This window comes from Artemia sp. Qi Xiang Cuo, chromosome 6 (assembly GCF_049724085.1).
Source record: "Artemia sp. Qi Xiang Cuo chromosome 6, ASM4972408v1, whole genome shotgun sequence".
In the NCBI taxonomy this organism is placed as follows: domain Eukaryota; kingdom Metazoa; phylum Arthropoda; class Branchiopoda; order Anostraca; family Artemiidae; genus Artemia; species Artemia sp. Qi Xiang Cuo.
Genome location: NC_142799.1, coordinates 32,688,758 through 32,706,789, shown reverse-complemented (window position 1 = coordinate 32,706,789; position 18,032 = coordinate 32,688,758). Strand labels below are relative to the sequence as shown.

General features: G+C 33.1%; 1 protein-coding gene across 1 annotated transcript; it reads right to left on the bottom strand.

The window, feature by feature from the left end:
* Positions 1-2,437: 2,437 nt before the first annotated feature.
* Positions 2,438-17,230, bottom strand: mRpL17 (mitochondrial ribosomal protein L17). The gene is made up of 4 exons (XM_089090156.1): positions 16,991-17,230; positions 8,432-8,533; positions 7,166-7,271; positions 2,438-2,619 (listed from the first exon to the last, which is right to left on the bottom strand). The coding sequence occupies exons 1-4, from the start codon at positions 17,189-17,191 to the stop codon at positions 2,465-2,467; spliced, it is 564 nt and encodes a 187-aa protein (XP_088946282.1). The 5' UTR covers positions 17,192-17,230; the 3' UTR covers positions 2,438-2,464.
* Positions 17,231-18,032: the final 802 nt, after the last annotated feature.

The window sequence follows — 18,032 nt, the reverse complement described above, 5'->3', positions numbered from 1 at the left end:
AATTCCCCCACAACATACTCTAAAAGTTTCAGCTTAATGCTCTTAGTCATTCCTAGGATATTGCTAATACACCCTTTTGGGAATCTACATATAGTGTGTTTTGATTTAGTTCAACATACCCTGAGAGCTTTACCTGAAAACCCTTAGCTTCAGTAGTAGCAATAGGTGAAGTAGTAGCAACAGGAGTATGCACATAGCATCTTTTGTTTTCAACATCCCCCTCAACATACGCTCAAAGTTTCAATTTAATGCCCTAAGCAGTTCCTTGGACATTGCTGATGCGTCCTTTTAGCACTGTAAGCGTATGGTGTTTTGGTTTAGTTCAACACCCTCTCAACATTCCCTGTAATTTTCACCTTAATGCTCTTACCTTAAGTAGTAGCTGCATCCAAATATTACTTTATGGTTAGTTCAACATCCCTTCCCCCCAACTTAATACTCCAAGCTTTTCGTAAGATACCGTTGATAAGCCCTTTTAAGAATCTGCATACGCATAACATGGCTTGATTTAGTTCAACTTCCTCTCATTATTCCCTGAAATTTCCAGCTTCATAACCTTAGTAGTAGACGTCATAGTGATAGCAGTAGGAGTATTAGTAGTGCTAACTGTAGTAGCAGTAGTAGTATGTACACATTACCTTTTGGTCAGTTGGACATCCCCCTTATTTTGCTCAGTAAATTTCAACTTCATACTCTAATCTATTCCTCAGATATTGCTGATGCGGCCTTTTGACAATATGTATGCCCATAGTGTATTTAAATTTAGTTCAACTTTCCCTCTAAGCATTTCCTGAAATTTTCATCTTAATACTCTTGAGTCTTAGTAGTAGTTGTAATTCAAGTAGCAGTAGCAGTATTAATAGTAACGTGCACATATTTCCTTTTAGTCAATTGGTCATCCCGTAACCATTCCCTGAAAGTTCTAACTTAATACCTTAAGCGATTCATGAGATGCGCTTATTTGAAAACCCGCATGCACATAGCGTGTTTTGATTTAGTTTAATCTTCCTCTCAGTATTCTCTGGAATTTTCACCTTCATAGCCTTAGTAGCAATAGTATTATAACAGTAGTAGTAATAAAAGGAGTAGTTGCAGGATTAGTATCAATAGTAGTATGGATATATTGCCTTTTTGACAGTTGAACATCCTTTCATCATGCCCCGAAAGTTCCAACTTAATACCATAAGCCACTCCTAAGATACGCCCTTTCAACACCCTAAAGGTACATAGTGTTTGATTTAGTTCAACACTCCCCCCAAAATTCTCTGAAAGCTTCACCTGAACAACCCCCTGAACAAAGCAGTAGGTGCCTTATACAGACTAGAACATAATTTCCACCCTACTGGAAACAAGATACATTTTAAATGTTTTCCCTTTTTTTAACTTTAATAAATCAAAAATTATTAAGACTTACAGGAATATCAGTATATATATATATATTAAACTGTCAATCCACATTCTTTTTTTTCAGTGATCTTGGTTATAATGGTGGCTTTATTAAAGTTAAAAAATAGAAAACATTTAAACGTATTATGTTTCCAGTAAAGTGCAAATTATGTTCAGTCCCACGAAAAATTTGAACATCTTCCCGACAGCGTCCTGCCACTATTTGACAGGAACGTAGTCAATCTGGCTCCGTGCTGACCCATCAGGTAAAGTACATGTATATCTGAGTTATTTGCAATGTGAGAACCACAACCCACCAACAAGTGGGGCACGGCTAGAACAGTGTCAATTAAACGCAACCCATTGTCATTTTGATGCATCAAGACTGTGCTGGCCAATCACATCTGATTCAAAGTCATGGTCACTATCAATTTTGGCATTAAAAGCACCACATAACTTGGGAATATCAATTTAAGGTACTGAGTTTACTAGATCATATAATTCAAAATAAAACACATCTTTCGTGAAATTATCGGCCTCATTAGTGGAGGCGTATGCAGCTATGATTGTCAACTTACACTGGGAACTAGCAAAACGAGTTTTAACATCCTATCATCTTTTGGCATAAACTTGAGCATCGATTTCTTCGCTGTTTCATTTACAGCTGGGACAACTCAAAGCTTCACGCTTCCTCTCCTTTCCAGAGAAGAAGAGTTCATATCCATCAACGTTCACAAATCCAGGACTAAAACTGGAGGGAAGTGGGGCAACAATAAGAAACGAAAATTTGAACCAGATGAAAAAGTAGGAAATATTGGGATAAGTTTAAAATATTTTGAGATTTTGAACGAGTTGGGATCGGCTAGAACTTGTTAAGCAATTTTGTTCTAAAATTATGTTAAGAGCAATAAGTACAACATTTCATAAAAAAAATATTAGCAAAATTATTAAGAAACGAAAAGCGAAAACTACTAGCTGTTAGGGAAATCTTAATCCGCAAGAAACCTCAACTAATTGTGCCTGTAGTAGCAGACGTATTCTTACAAAAAAGTATCAAACAACTATTTTAATTTTAAAATCACAATCTTGTAGGCTCAGGTTCAGATTTGCTGAGATCTTCTTCAAACTCGGAGTACTTTTTCGCTTTGTACTCTCTTCGTGCTTCGTCTACAAGAATATTTGTAAGCAAATTTTTGTTATGTGGCTCTGGGACTATAGCTGGAAAGAGGTTTCCTGAAAAGAACAGAAACTATACAATGAATTTGAAGGAGAAAATTTTAGGTAGACCTATAATGCTATCATTAGCATAAAAATTTCACGAAGCCTTTAATTTTTTAGAATAAGCGTTTTAATGGGGTCCTGGTCATTAAGAAACAACTGTGGGATGCAACATTTATTGTTAGTTATTTCAAATCCCTGCTTATTGAGCTAAGGCTTTTCAATTAACGAATAGGAAGATCTCATTTTTCTACGTTTTGACATGGTAAACTTCATTAACATAGTTTAGATTTGTTTTTTATTCTTAGGAAGGCACTGTTGATAAAGTTATCAAAAATGTAATTCTATTGGATATTTCAATAAAAATGGTTAATGTACATGAAATTAAATGAACTTAGTGAATAAGACTACTTGTAACTATCGGGCTAGTTTTCCAAACACTGCAGGGAATAGGTTGCCCAAACATTTGGGCCATTTTTCGTCAGGATCCTTTAAAAAAAAAAAAAAACCTGTGACTTTGGAAAAAAATTTCATATTTTTCTGCTGTAAAACAATTTTATCAAACAACCATCCAAAACCTACGTTTTAGGTTATTTTGACAAAATAAAATTCAAATTTGATTGAATTTACGTTTTGATCAAATTTTAGAAGATCACATAAAACTTAAGAAGATACATTTTACACTAGTGCTAGCAGTTGATTTCAGGCAGTTAATCACATAAATATTCTGTCATTGTTCCTGTGTCATCTCAGAACGTATCACCACGAAAAATGTCAAAGTTTTCTCTGCCGCCGGACAGAACGTCATTGTTTTTTCTGTCATTGCAAAAACTGTCATCAGGCTAAGTATCATTCCTTTTATCTACCATTGTAAAGCTTGCCAGTAAATGTCTGCCATAAATTGCCATTTATTTTTACTTAGCTCTTTTTTATAGCGTACCGGGACTTAGCTTGCATTTGCGTAATTTCAAGCACTTGGCCCGTTTTTCACCGTGCTACTATCCGAGTAGAGTGAGGGCCGTTCACTGGTCGATCGCCCGATCCTCTGACTATATCTGCTCTGAGCCTCTTAGCAGAGTGGGATGAAAAACCCCAAGGAACATGCGTTTTTCATTCATGACATTGATTATCATTCATCGTATCATTTATAATAATGATTTAAGTGAAGGTAAAGATGGATGCAGGAAGCGAAAAAAATTAATGAAATGAAGGGTAACTTGAGAATATGCGGGAATATTTTTTTATATCTTTCTTTTTCTTCTTTTACTCGTTATTTTATTTTGGAGAGAACGTTCGTTAGGTTTTCGCATTTGGGTAATTATAGTGTTTATAGGTTCTCTTGTTGTTTTCCTTTGGTATTTCATGATGAATTATCGTAAAAGGCTATCACCACTTGAAAATAATTATGTAGGTTTTATCAGGAATCAGATGTCATCTTGAGAGATGTATTGGATGGTGCTGGGAAAAATTTTCAGGACTGGAAATCGTCTAAGCATTTGTTTTTTAGTGATCTAGTTGAAACTGGCCATGAATCTCAGGAGAATGATCTTTTCTGTATTTCATTTAAATTGTCAAGGTCTGAATTCTTCTTATATTTATTTAATTGAATTAAATGCGATTATAGGATATATAGAATTAATAGCAGTGACTGAACCGTGGTTGAAGGGCCATTTAGATTCTGCATTGGAAATTTAGAGTTATAATTTTTATAGGAAAAACCGACAAAATCACCAACCTCACGGGGTGGCTGCCTACGTTAAGTCGGACCTCGAGGTTAAGGTAAGGGACGACCTTTGTGTTTATGTTGAGATGGTGTTTGAGAGTATAGTAATTGAGGTAGTTCTGGCGAAACAAAGTTTTTACGATTGTAAATTATTATTTTTTTGGAGTTAATTGAAATGTCATCGGAAAAACTACCAGTCACGGGAGATTTTAATGCCAATGTGAGTTTACGAAATGACAAAATTCACAGTAGTTTTTGTGATATGCTAGTTTCCGTTAATTTGAATCTTTCAATTAGTATTTGTACCCAGGTTAAAGAGACTTCTGTCAACCTAATTAAATTTTTTTGGGAAATTTTGATTATTTAAAGCCGTGTATTATCCCTAATGACGTTTCCAACTATTATGGTACAATGGCGACTTTAGAAGTTAATGGATGCAAGTGGAGGCCTTCAAGAATTGTTTCTGAACGATTTTACATTAGTAGGATATCTTTAATGTTAACAAAAAAAAACAAAGTTGGAGAATTTTGATTGGTCATTTTTGAATAGTTGCAGCACGTCTTTTGATAAGTTGAAATAAGAAAATAAGCGACCTTTTGAAGGAAGACTGCCCAAAGAAAAAGCCTAATCTAGATAGAAATAATAAACCAAGAAAACCTTGGATAACACCAAGTTTAATAAGATTGTACGAGAATAACACTCCTGCGGTTAGTGTAGGAAATAAGCTCAGCAGCTGGTTTGTACTATATCAGGAGTTAAGCAGGGTTGTGTTCTATCCCCTTTTGTATGGATCATTTTGATGGACTTTGTCGAAAGGAGCAAAAGAAAGGCAATGGGAGAACACGGAATTAAAAGGAGAGGAAAAACGTTCCTGGACTTAGATTATACTGATGATCTAAGTATTTTATTTGAAAGTTATGACATATTGCCGAAGATTGTCTCTTTCGGCCAACCTTCTAGGGCTAAACAGAAAGCAGATCGTCCGTGGTTGGGGAGGGGGGATGCTTGTCATGGCTACTAATTAATTTCCTGTTCTTGCTGCCACTGTGAGATATGTGTCATCAGCAAATAAGGTTAAAGCTTGATTAGGGTCCGTGTTTGTGTACCACTAACTTCAGTGTAAAATTCACTAAGTGCTAAATAGGTCATTTACTTATGCTACGGGACCCCTTCGGGACTCCACATCTCACTCTATGATCCACTGATAGAATTCACATTTCTCAAAACAGGACTTGATCCTCAAGATAAGAAGCAAAAAGTCGCAGCAAATTCCCTCGAATGCCTCCATTTTCTAATTGCTTCAATAAAATCATATGGTCACGCGTATCAAATGCCCTTAATATGTCAAGAAACACTTAAACAACTTTAAATTTATTATCAAGACCATCATTTACTGTTGTGGCCAGGAACTGGATAACATCCTCTGTAGAGTTACATATCTATACTTTGTGCTTTCGGCAGCAGGGAAAAGTTAGATCCGTTCGGGCGACATTCGAAACCAGTATTGATATATCAATATATCCGAAGAAAGAACAAAATTAAAACGTCAAAATAAAAAAAGAAATTTGAAAATACCAAATTGCATAAAATTATGCGGGTACTACATACGGACTCAAACAATGCTTTCATTTTCAAAAGAAAACAAACGAAAAATCGAGGTGTAATATATATTTTAATTTTTAATAACATCTTCCCTGAAGCAATTGTAAGACGTACAAATATGTTGATGATATGAGTGAAAAGCTGGTAATATCCCTTTTTCTTTCATTGCACGAAATTAACCTTAGAGGGTAATTCTTGCGGGGGAGATCCTTTGGAAGAAAGAATTAGCCACTTTAATTATAAGTGGATTAAGGAGACATGGAGGACTGAGGACAACATATACCCAACGATTTCTCTTTATTTCTTTTTTTTCTTTTAGTTTCTTTTTAGTTAGATTTTTCTCTTATTTTTTAACAAAGATGTCAGTAGTTAGTTCTATACCACTGCAGATATTCGCTGTCACACCTAATGGTCGTATCTGACACTTTCACAGTTCTGACATAATTACTCAAATTCGTTTCGTATGCGGATCTCAAAGGGAATACAGGCAGGGTAACATACCATCAATCACACCTTGACCCTCCTGATCTACATTGCGCTCTGAGAAGAGCTTAGCCAACGGTTTTGGCCAATTATCTGACAAGTGTAGCAATGTCAGATACGACCTTCAGCCTCGAGAGCAATGATATACAAGCATTTGCTTGTATATCATTGGGTCTTTTGGGCCTTCTCCTTTGCTCAATACTGTCCTTGCTAAGCTTTCATATTCAGTTCCAATTCCAATATGCTATCCTTTCAAATCGTATATACAAGTGTTCCAAATCTTCATTTAAATTGTTGTTTATATCACTATTTCCACCTTATTTTCGTCTTATGCTACTATTTCTGATACAAGATTGCCACCAAGGCAAGGAACAGTATTATTTGTAAATTAAGAATTGCCCAAATGCAAGAGGCTAAAAACAAGATCTATAATTCGGAAGAACCAACCACGTTACAATATTTGAAGCGAATTTGCTTCTAAAGAAATAATCCGCCATGAAACCCACTAATGCTAGTGATTGGGAATACCATTTTGCAAAAGACAGTAATCAAAGAATCCATCCAAATGAAGTCCTTAAATATATCTATTCCTCCCTTCCCTCTTCCCCTATTAACTTGATATATTTCTGAGCATCTTCTTTCTTTTAAATTGTTATTTATAACGATCACATAGTCTAGTCTTTGAGATGACTTTGTCAAAGGCCATTTTTTCCCCATAAGATAGAGACACACTTAAATGGACTTTGAACCTACCTCGAAGCTCTAGAATCACCCTATCTTGTACACTGTGCAAAGGACGAGGTAGTCTGAGAATTCTTGTAAATGGACCATTTAGTTCAGAAAATCTTGGAGCCAAAACCTAATAAAATCAAATGGAAATTAATATATTTGAATACCAAGAAAGAAGAAAAAATTTTTAGTTGTCGTTTTTGGATGAGCCAAATTTAACAAGGCACTATACAAGAATTTCCTTTTATAACATACATCTTTTTACATTTATTTAAAAACTAATTTAGTTTTAGATGTTTTAAATTATTAATAAAATAACTATTCAGAAGACTTTGTAACCGCATACTGAAAATTTATTATGTTTACTTTATTTTGGTGTATTTCACTATTTTGACTCTTCTGATTCTAAGCATAGGTCCATAGGAGTCAGTCCTTTGGAATTTCTCATTCTATTTATTTATTAATTTTTAGGAAGGAGGGGGGAGGATTCCTATGTGCAAAATAATTGTAAATACGTGTATTTTTTCTCAACCAGACAGCCCCCCCCCCCCTCCCCAACCGCATTGAAACTTAGTAAAATTATTATGACCATAAAAATATATAACAACAGAGAGGAAAAGGAAGAGACGTTAGTGAAAAAAGAGAGATATAGAAAGGAAGACAGAGAGGACGAAAGAGGAGAAGAGAGGAAGAAAGAGAGATGGAGAAACAAAATTAAATCTTTCTATGCAGATTATAACATGATAACGTTAGACCCATATTTTTGAAGCACTTCTTAATTTTGGCCAAGTGCTCACAAGTAGGTAATAGAAGTAAATACAAAAGAATGTATAAAAAATAATTTGGAGGAAAGGATTAGAGTTTGTTTCTAAAAAAGAGTTTAATTCTTACAACAAGGAGTCTTGCAGTCCACTACTTTAAAGCCTTTATCAAGTTTTTCTGAAGGAAGTGACACAGGATTGTTTCTTAATGTTGAATCCTTCCCTCTTCCTTTTATGCTGATGTGTTTGTAATTGGATTAATCCTTAATTAATCCTTGGATTATTTCCTATTTGATTCCATTCATTCAGAAGTATAGAAAATTGAGTCAAAATATCATGTCAATACTTAGAGGTATCAGCATTCAGTATTACTATCAACAGCTCAAAACAACTTGAGCAAACACTATCTACATTTAGTGTATTCATGCCAAACCAAACCTTTTCCTAGACTAATACATTTAGTTACTATTACTTAAAATTTTTAGTTTTAAAAGGATGTTTCGATGATGTAACTTTATTAATAAAATACCTTGAATAGCTTATGTACAAGTTGTTTCTCTTCCAGCCAGTAACTTGCCATTTCCATGGTATCCTTGTGTGTATCGCCGTGTCTTATTGCATCAGAAATCAGCTGGAAAAAAATCATATTTTTTTTTAGTTGGTCCAGCTTCTGAAATTTAGGGTTTTTTGCGCTGATTTCGAAATAATCACAATTTTTTCTATCCTGTCATGTTTTTTTTTTAAAATTAATTTTAGTCAGATTTGTGTTAACAGTAGCCATGATTTTTTTTATCAGGTTGAATTTCTTCCTCCCTTTCTGAACATTGTTCTATTGTGGTGAAATCTCCCTGTTGCAATCACTTTCTACCATAAGAGCTGCACAAATACTTTTTTCAGACCAGTTTTCTGACCTCACAGGAGTTCTTTGCACTACTCCTCCTCCTCCCCTCCTAAATGAGAGGAGGGGTAGACCCCCTTCCAATATTTTTGGCAACTGAAAAAAAGCGTTAATAAAATTTCATCAAAAAGCACAAAAAGCAAATTTCAGCAAAACTGCAAATAGCAGTTTTTAAAACATCTACTGAAATAAGCAAAATCCTATATAATAATTGTCTATGTTTATAACCTTTGTCTGATATCATCCATAGTTATTGAAAACATACCACCAGTTATAACAAAATATAACATGAAATGACTATTTCAATAAAATGATAGAGTAAGACACATTTATATGCATTGATATTCAAGAACAATGACAAAATGAGTGCAAAATAGCTTCGACCCCACAGAATACAGCCATTTATGCAGATTTTCAATTCGTATCATTGAAAATCCCTATCCTATCCACCTCAATTTCTTTTCTAAGAGTGTTATCAAATTTGTTCACATAAGCCAGAAGGTGATCAAAATTTTGACTGAAATTTTAAATTGCAATACTGCAGTTTATTTCCAACAGAAAAACTTTGAAAATATTCCTAAAATTAACACAGCAAAACTATGTCAATTAAAAAACGAATGGAAAGGAAGTGAGTTGTAAAAACGATTTAAAGAGAAACAGTTGCCCAGAGAAAAGCAAAGAGCAATATTAAAACTTAAAATAAGCAGAAATAAAATTATGCACAGACACAAACTTAAAATATACAAAAATTACTATGAATGAACAAATGAAAATTAAAGAGAATAATCAAGTCAATGCAATAGCAGCTAACACAAAAAATAAATAAATAGAACCTAAAAACGATATGATATAAAATGACTAATCAACTTAAACTTCAATTACCACAAATAAGATTGGCACCAATTCCCAGTCAACCCCCTAAAATATTTAAACATAATCAAACAAGCTGAAATTATCACAAACAAGACTGGCGTCAATTCCCTATCAAACAGCCTAATGGGTAGAGCATCTTATGTGCTTCATTGGAGAAACATATTTAAACATTTTTTTCTTTTTTCTTTTCAACATTAAAAATTAAATACTACGGTACTCAAACTTACAAGTATTCTTTTTTTGTATATCATTATATTTTTAAGCAATAACTGGTTTCATTAGTCAACTATGTCATAAATTTTGATCAATACTTTCTTTCTCTTAAATATATTCCTCTTGAATGTAAGAAAACTCAATTGGCAAGTCATTTATCAATTTGCCAACTTAAGATGTTACCTCAAATTGCACTAGGAATAACTTGCAAGAATAACATCCAGCTTACTGCTCCTCATATGTAAGCAGTTGTTTACCATAGCAGAGTTACTATTCACAAAATCAGATCTATTTGAGACATTGGTGTGTGATAAGTGATGGTTGTCATGCTGAGTGTGACAGAAATCCTCCTGTCCACCAGCATTTTTATACAATACTTCGGCAAAATAAGCAAATTGCTTCAAAAATTACCAATCAGTCTAATGCTTAAGAGGATAATATCAAGCTTTCTGTTCCTCACATTTAAGTAGTTGTCTGCCATAGCAGAGTTGATAGCCATAAAATAAGATCTATTTGAGATATTGGTGTGTGATAAGATGATGGTTATGACAATAAATGTGACACAAGCTTTCCTGTATGACTTTACTTTACTTTAGTGCTTCAGCAAAATAAATAGATTACTTCAAACCTTACAAATTGACAATAAAAGGGCATCCATTTTCTATACTTCTGAATGAATGGAATCAAATAGGAAAGTAAGGAGCAAATGAATTGTTGTTCAAAAACACTAAAAGAAAATTCTAAGTTGCAAATCTATTTACTCTAAGAAATTGCTTTTTCTTTTTTATAAACTTGATTTTGGTATTTTGTTATATTTTCTTTTCGTGTATGTTTTATGACTATTAAAAATCAAACACACATTCTAAAACTCATTTATGAGCAGTAGAGCCCAGATAGCAGTTTATACTTTAGGGAATTTGAGAAGATAGTGACCCCACTCTTATTTCTGGCAATTTCTGTTTGTTTTTAAGCTTATGGTAACTTGCCCTTTCATTTAAATTTACACCTGTTTTAGGTTTCATTAAATCACTCATAAGAGCATACATTATTTTTAAATTTGACGTGATTATTCATTTTAACAGCAAGTTTGTTTTAGAATTCATTTATTCTTTCATAGTAATTTCCATTTATTTTAAGTTCAAATAGGGTCCCATGCCGACAAACATGACAACTTCCTAAGGTTTGAAGGTTCTTAACATATTTGGCCTTTCTCCTTATCCAGGGCCTCCAACATTTGGTTCCTTCCCAAAAATATTTACCATAAATTGTATCTTTGAGCAATCTAAGGATTTTCCTTTGTAGAGCTCCTGAATGGTAACTTGAGTTGTTTTCAAAGTTCTTTAGTGACCAGGTGCAGTTGGATGATCAGTAGCATCTCAGTTGAGTTTACACTCCCTCAGGGACCACTCAGAATTCAGTCTTTGTTTGAAATCTCAACAGATTAAGCAGTAACTGTGTCTTCAGAGAGTTTATTCTGGCAGTTGATTAATCTTGGGGAAAAGAATTGATTGCAGACTCTGGTTAGGGTAGACTACTTAACAAGTTTCAGCCAATGACATCTGGTTCTTGAATATGGACTGACAATAGGAAAAAATGCTTGGAGTGTTAGCCTTAATTAACTTATAGATTAGAATGTCATTGACTCTATTTCTCCTGTATACAAGTGTTGGAAGCTTCAGCTTAGCTAGTCTTGCAGGGTAAAAAAGCTCCTGCATGCCAGATATCACTTTGGTGGCATGTCTCTGCACATCTTCCAAAACTTCTGTCTTTTTTTAAAAATACAGGGAGGCTGGGACATTCCATTTATGACATTTGGTCATTCCCCCCCCCCCGCTCTCTAAATGATACTAATGTGTCTAGTTTTAAGGCTCTCTAACAAAATATTAATTTCCATACAGCTTTCATTTGTCACAGATTGAATTAGGTTGGTCTTACAATATTCTGAGAAGCAACGCAGTAATAAGAATAAAAACATAAAAATTAACTCATATTCCAGGATTAAGTTAAATTATGTCAAATAATTAAAAATAGCTTGTTCTGAACCAAAAGATAAAATAATCGAGAACTGTGTTTCCAGCAAAACACATAATCCCCCTTGATTTGTTTTTTGCCTAGGATTAAAGTACTAATTGCATAAATATTAGTCTTAGAGGCTTACATATTTAGTACTAGTGATTAGAATCAGGTGTAACACAGATAGTGGTTTACTCATTATTCATCTTAAACTAAATACCAAAATGTATTGTACAGCCTACTTGATGCATGACCAAAGTTTGATGTATTTAGAATTTTTCAAGGTGTATTTTTAGGGCATGAACTACTTATAAATGGAACATATAAAGAAAAAATAAAAGTAATACCATTAGTTTCTAATTTTATACTCTTTTAAAATACAATTGTTAATTTTCTGACAGTGCACACTACAATCCCCCACCTGCTCTAATCCTCCCTGAGATAGCCCTAAATAATACATTTCTATGTTGTTTTGTATCTCTTATTGCTTTGCATTTTTTTTTTGTCATAAAATACCTGGATTTGCCTTATCTAGTAGCAAAAGAATTTAAGACATGAGGTACATTAAATATTATTTAAAATAATTTAAACATATAGATAACAATGGAAGGATACATGATAACTTGATTAACAGAAACACATTGCATATTTCAAAGTATAAATTCAAATGTTTTATTCTTTTCTTCTTGTTTTGCATATATCCTAGAATACCTCTAGTATATCAGGGAGGCAGGGTCATTGTCAGAAAAACAAACTTAATGTTTAGAAAGAACATAAAATGAGAAATCTCATGGTGGGCCTATTATTTTAATTTTATTAGCAAGTTTTCTTTAGAAGTGGTCATGTAATAAAACATTAAGTGCTAATGCAGAATTACTCCTCCTCAGAAGAATACACTATAAAATTCTGAAAAAAAAACTTTAGACAAAATTCTGAAATACCTACTTATATCACTCCTAATGGTGTTTCATTTTACTTTATCCTCTACCCCCTCCTAATGTGTAAATATACTGCTTGTCTTCCAGGGGTGTAATTTGCTATGGGGCAAGAGGGGGGGGGGGGCAACAGATCCTCCTAGACCTTGGTTTGCCCTCCCCCAAGCTGAAATTTAGTTTCTTCAAAAATTTTGGCAAAATTAGGATAAGCCTGCATGATTCAAGCATCCACAGAAACAGGTTAGTATTCTTTAGGATATCTTTACCTTTATGGTGCTATGTGGCTTATTTTTTAGTTTTCACAGTCATTTTTACTTGATTTAAGATAACTGGCTCCAACTTTGCCCTCTCCAGGATTTTGATCAAATTATACCACTGCTGTCTTCTGTGTATTTTTCCACATGCTACTTTTTACTTAAATATATTTAATGGCAAAGAAGCAACATCAATGAAATCAAGAAATGGAAAATACATGGAAAATATATAATTTGGTCTATATATTTGGACCAATTTTTCCTTTGTGCCATGATTTTGCTAGGAAAGAATAAACATATCACTGGGTGCCTTTCTCATGCTCTTTCCAAATATAATAATTACTTCAGGGACAAATTCTTTTTTATGTCCTTAAAAGGGCCATGAAAGATAACTTAATGATTTGTCCATAGTTTTTAGAGCATGATTTAAGGTAAAACAAAATTGTAAAACTCACAATTCAATTATCAAGTCCATTAATTTAAGTAGTATATTCAAAAAGAACTGATTCAATGCAGGTGAATAATATCTAATTCAATTAATATTCAGATTTACAAAAGTTGATTCTAAAATCCCAAGCATTTTACTGACGTCTGAAAATAAGGGCATTTTTTCTGTGCAATAAACATTGCTGCAACATAACAATAGAAAATGGAAAAATTGTGCAACAAATAAAAGATTGCCTTCCTTCTAAAAAATTGCCCATTATAGTTAGGTTGCTGTAAAGTTTATAGTGCAGAAACCTTGTGCAGATATCACAAAAATATTTGACATTGTAGAATAGCATTTACAAATTAGATTTGTTTGGAAATAGATTGTTATAAATCAACACCTTTGGAATATGTAACTTTTAACCAAAATGTAAACAAATGGTGTTTTTTTTATTTATTCTTTAAACCTTTTTCTAGAAGGAATTTACTCTTGAAGCAATTATTGTGTTTGAAAAGAGCAAAAAGAAACCATTAATGGTGATGTGTTTACTTTTTTTTTCTAGATAAATTATGGAAAAAAGAAAAATTGACCAACATTTGCATATTAGGGAGAGATGATAAAGTGAAATGCTTTTAGGTATGATGTGAGATTTTTCAGAATTTTTTAAAGTTTTTTCTCAAATTTTTATAGTGTTCCTTTTGAGGAGGGGTAATTTTGCATTAACACCAAACATTACCTATTTCAAAAAGTAAAAGTCTAGAATAGTGGTTTTTAAAAAGAAAACATGGTAGCACAAACACAGAAACATTTTCCAATTGCTAATTTTGTCATTTTTATGGGTATTTTCATATTTTTGACAATTCATCCCTTGTCACCCCCTCTAATGGCCCCTTGCTACATAAGAAACTAACCAAAAAATGATGGAATATTTACTTTATAATATACAGCAGTTATCAATGAAACATTCAAAAATGCTGTTTGGAATATGTTAGTCATTAAAAGTAACTGTAGCCTAACATATGCTTATGTTAATGAAAATTATAACCTCTTAATACAATAAAATTCTAGACAAACTATTTTTTGCTATCTTGGAAAAGGAATAAGTTAGGAAAATGAAATTTTCAGTAATGAATCCAGGGCCAAAAATATACTCTGAAAAGGTATTACTAAGCTACTATGTTAACCCTTCTCTGATATCTAAATCTTACAAATTTGCCTACTTGACCTATTGGGATTTGGACAAAAGATTATACCATAATTTTCAGTTTTCAGCTTCTTTTTCTCTGGTTTGGTTTTGAAAATGCAATTCCTGTTATTTGAGTAGAATTTTCAGCCATATCAATGGAGCTTTTTTTTCTAAATTCAGAAAATGTGTGCAGATTTTTTAAAAACCTCATAAATTGGGATTGAGCAAAGTTGTGAAGCTGGAAAGACTTTTCTTGTACTTTATTTAAACAGAAGAACTATTTTGAAGGCTTCACTTTTATAACATAGAGATTTTTAAAGATCATTGCACTCTAGAGGGAAAAGGAGTGGAGGTAGGTACTTCAAAATACCTTCCTAGGACATACTTTAGTCTGTAGAACCATCCCTGAAAGTCTCATGTTCTTAACCTAGCCTCTTTCAAAGATAGGAAAAAGTAGCTTGTCTAGAATTTTAGGTAAATTTATAGTGGGTCATATAATTTAGCAGAGATGAACGTGAAAACATCATTTGATGCCTTTTTTATGCTCTTTCATAATTCAATAATTGCTTCTAGGGCTAATTGCATCTTGAGCCCTTAAAGGGGTCCCAAAGGTATTTCATATGAATATTGAAAGAGCATAAAAAAGTATCAAATGATGTTTTCACTTTTATCCTAGCTAAATTATATGGCCTACTATAGCTTTCCCATGCACTTTGCCCACTCCCACCCCCTTAATGTGCAAATATATACCCTGAATTGTTGCCAGCAAAGTTTTGAATTACAAAATTCAGTGCTATTTTTGATGACAGCATTTGAAAAAATTGAAACAGTAGGAAAATGGTTTATATTTGACTGCCTAATAAATGTAGTTTGAATTGTTATACATGAGTAGTTTTGGAATATATTATGGTACTCCTGTACTAAATGGACTCTTTTATATACTGCAATGGAAACCAGTCACAAAATACCTGTTTTTGATGGGTTAATTCAAGACACCACTATAGGGCAATACAAAGTATAGCAGGGTTTTCATTGTGTATACAATATTTAAACTGTTGTTTTTTGGGAGTTTAGGGGGGGGGGGAGATACCTAGGTTTGGTTAAATATTTAATATAAGCTATGCTTTACCCCCCACCCCCTAATGTGCAAATATATAGCCCAAATTTGTTTCTAAACTATAACAAATTCATACTAATTTATTTTACTTCATTAGCATTAACCAAACTAGCACTATATAAAAGAGTCTATTTAGTACAGGAGTACCTATATTACTCTTGAACAACCTAGGGTAAAAGACCAGTATCCAATTGAGCAAAATTATTTAAAACTTAAGACCTCATATCTTGTTATCAAATTAGAGTTGAAAAGGTTTGTATAGGCCAATGAATAGCTAAAAATCCAAGCAATGCAACATTATGGGTGTTTTTAAAATTATTTAAGATTATTCACTTAAAATTATTAGTTTATTGACTTACCTAGAAAGACCTCTTTTTGGAAATACCAATTATCCTATTTTAATGTATATATCCTTTTAGTGTTTCAGTTTTATTCACATATTTATAGAAAGCTGATTGTCATCTGATTCTAAAAATCTAACTTTTATTTATTGATTTTTGTTTCGTAAATCACAAATGTTCAATGTAAATTTTTTTCATTTCACTTGCTTGTCAAAACAGACACCACAAATTGGATTTATGAGGACAAATTACTCTCACTGGGCTGGCTCTAGTGAGATATGATTGGGTCTACACTTGCATTGTGTCATACTGTAGTAAAAAAGGGGTAGTCCAAAAACCCATTGCTAGTTTTCCAAAATGCCAAAGAAAAGTGGTCTTTCCCAAAAAGAGGTCTTTTACCCCATTTATAAACTAGTGATATGTTTTTATTCACTTTTCAATAGGCTAACTTAACTAGTGTTGATAACTTCTTTGTGTGGTTACAAAAATGAAACACTTTTGGGGCTCTATTAAGCACTCAGGATGTAGCCTATTTAGCCCCCAAAGCAATTCTTGAATTATGTAAGAGCATAGGCCTAAGAAAGGCATGAAATAACATTTTTGCTTTTATCTTAGCTAAATTATATAATCCACTAGAAATTTGCAAGATTTTAACCCTTAATGCTTATCAAAAAGCATTATAAAGTTAAATGGCATAGCCTGATTTTTTCTTTTTTTCAATTTGATTTCTGTCTTAGGCCACAATGTAGATTCATCTTTAAATGAACATAGGCTAATGCATTTTTTAAATGAAATATAGGCTATATTCAATTATTCACTATATAGTACCCTTTCAGCATATCCTCTTGCCTCCTGTCCTTTATGCCAATTTATCTCAACTCGTTCATATTTGACTAGAGCTGTAACAGTTTTTCTAAGTCTAATTAGTCTTCCTTCTGGGCCTTTGGCGTTACTCATTTTCAAAGGTTTTGGATTAACTCGGATTTTCAATGAGGAAACAAGCTTAGTTAGTTCTGGCATTTGAGACATTTTAAGGTGAATCAAAAGTAAATGAAATTAGGCACGCTAACTGATTTCAAATATTTTGCTTCGAAACGTTTCACACTTTTAGGCTAGTTCACCTAACGGATTGTCTAGCGACATTTTAGAAAGATTCTTTTTCATAGAAAACGTTTCGGTTTTAGTTTTTATCAATATCTAGTTCAGAGTTTAAACTTTGTTACCATTATGTGTGAAATAATCCGCATAGATTTTAGTCCAATATAGAGGAGTGAAGGATTTGCCTTTGCTGAAAATGGGTACAAGAATGGGGGCTCTTTAAATTACTTTTAAAAGTATCTTTGGAACTTTCTCCAATTGGAATGCACCTCCCCCTACAATTTTCTCTCTTCAACACCTCTTCCAGGTAAAGAGATTCAGAGAAAAATAATGCATAGAAGATGCATCAGTCTAATCAAGGCATAGATTGTATGATGATTTTGAAAATAACCTTTACATTTGGAGAGTTTACCATTCTTCTTTGTATCGAAGCTTTTTCTCAGAAACAAGACAAGTCAACATGTTTATGCTTGGAGCACCAGTGTTTCTTTCCTTAAACTAGGTCAATAAAGTGACTTTAATTCCTTCCGAAATTATCTGATACCTAAAGGGTGATTCTGAATCTCACCTTCATCAATATTTTTTTTAATAAATTTTTTTAAGTTTAAGGCCTTTGGGGCCATTTCGAATTCCCATCTTCAGCCCAAACTAGGATCAATCTTTATAGTGTTTATTCGGATTTTATAGAGAAGACTGATTGAAATTTTTTTTCCTTTCCCCCTTGTTAGAAGTGGGATTCATAAAATGAATCTTATTCTAACTATTTTTTTTA

Excerpts from the sequence above, each read along its gene's own strand:
- mRpL17 (XM_089090156.1), bottom strand. The coding sequence starts at position 17,191 with ATGTCTCAAATGCCAGAACTAACTAAGCTTGTTTCCTCATTGAAAATC. Across the intron at positions 8,534-16,990 it reads CAAGAGGATATGCTGAAAGG|CTGATTTCTGATGCAATAAG; the intron begins GTACTATATAGT and ends ATTTTTTTCCAG. Across the intron at positions 2,620-7,165 it reads GGTGATTCTAGAGCTTCGAG|GAAACCTCTTTCCAGCTATA; the intron begins GTAGGTTCAAAG and ends TGTTCTTTTCAG.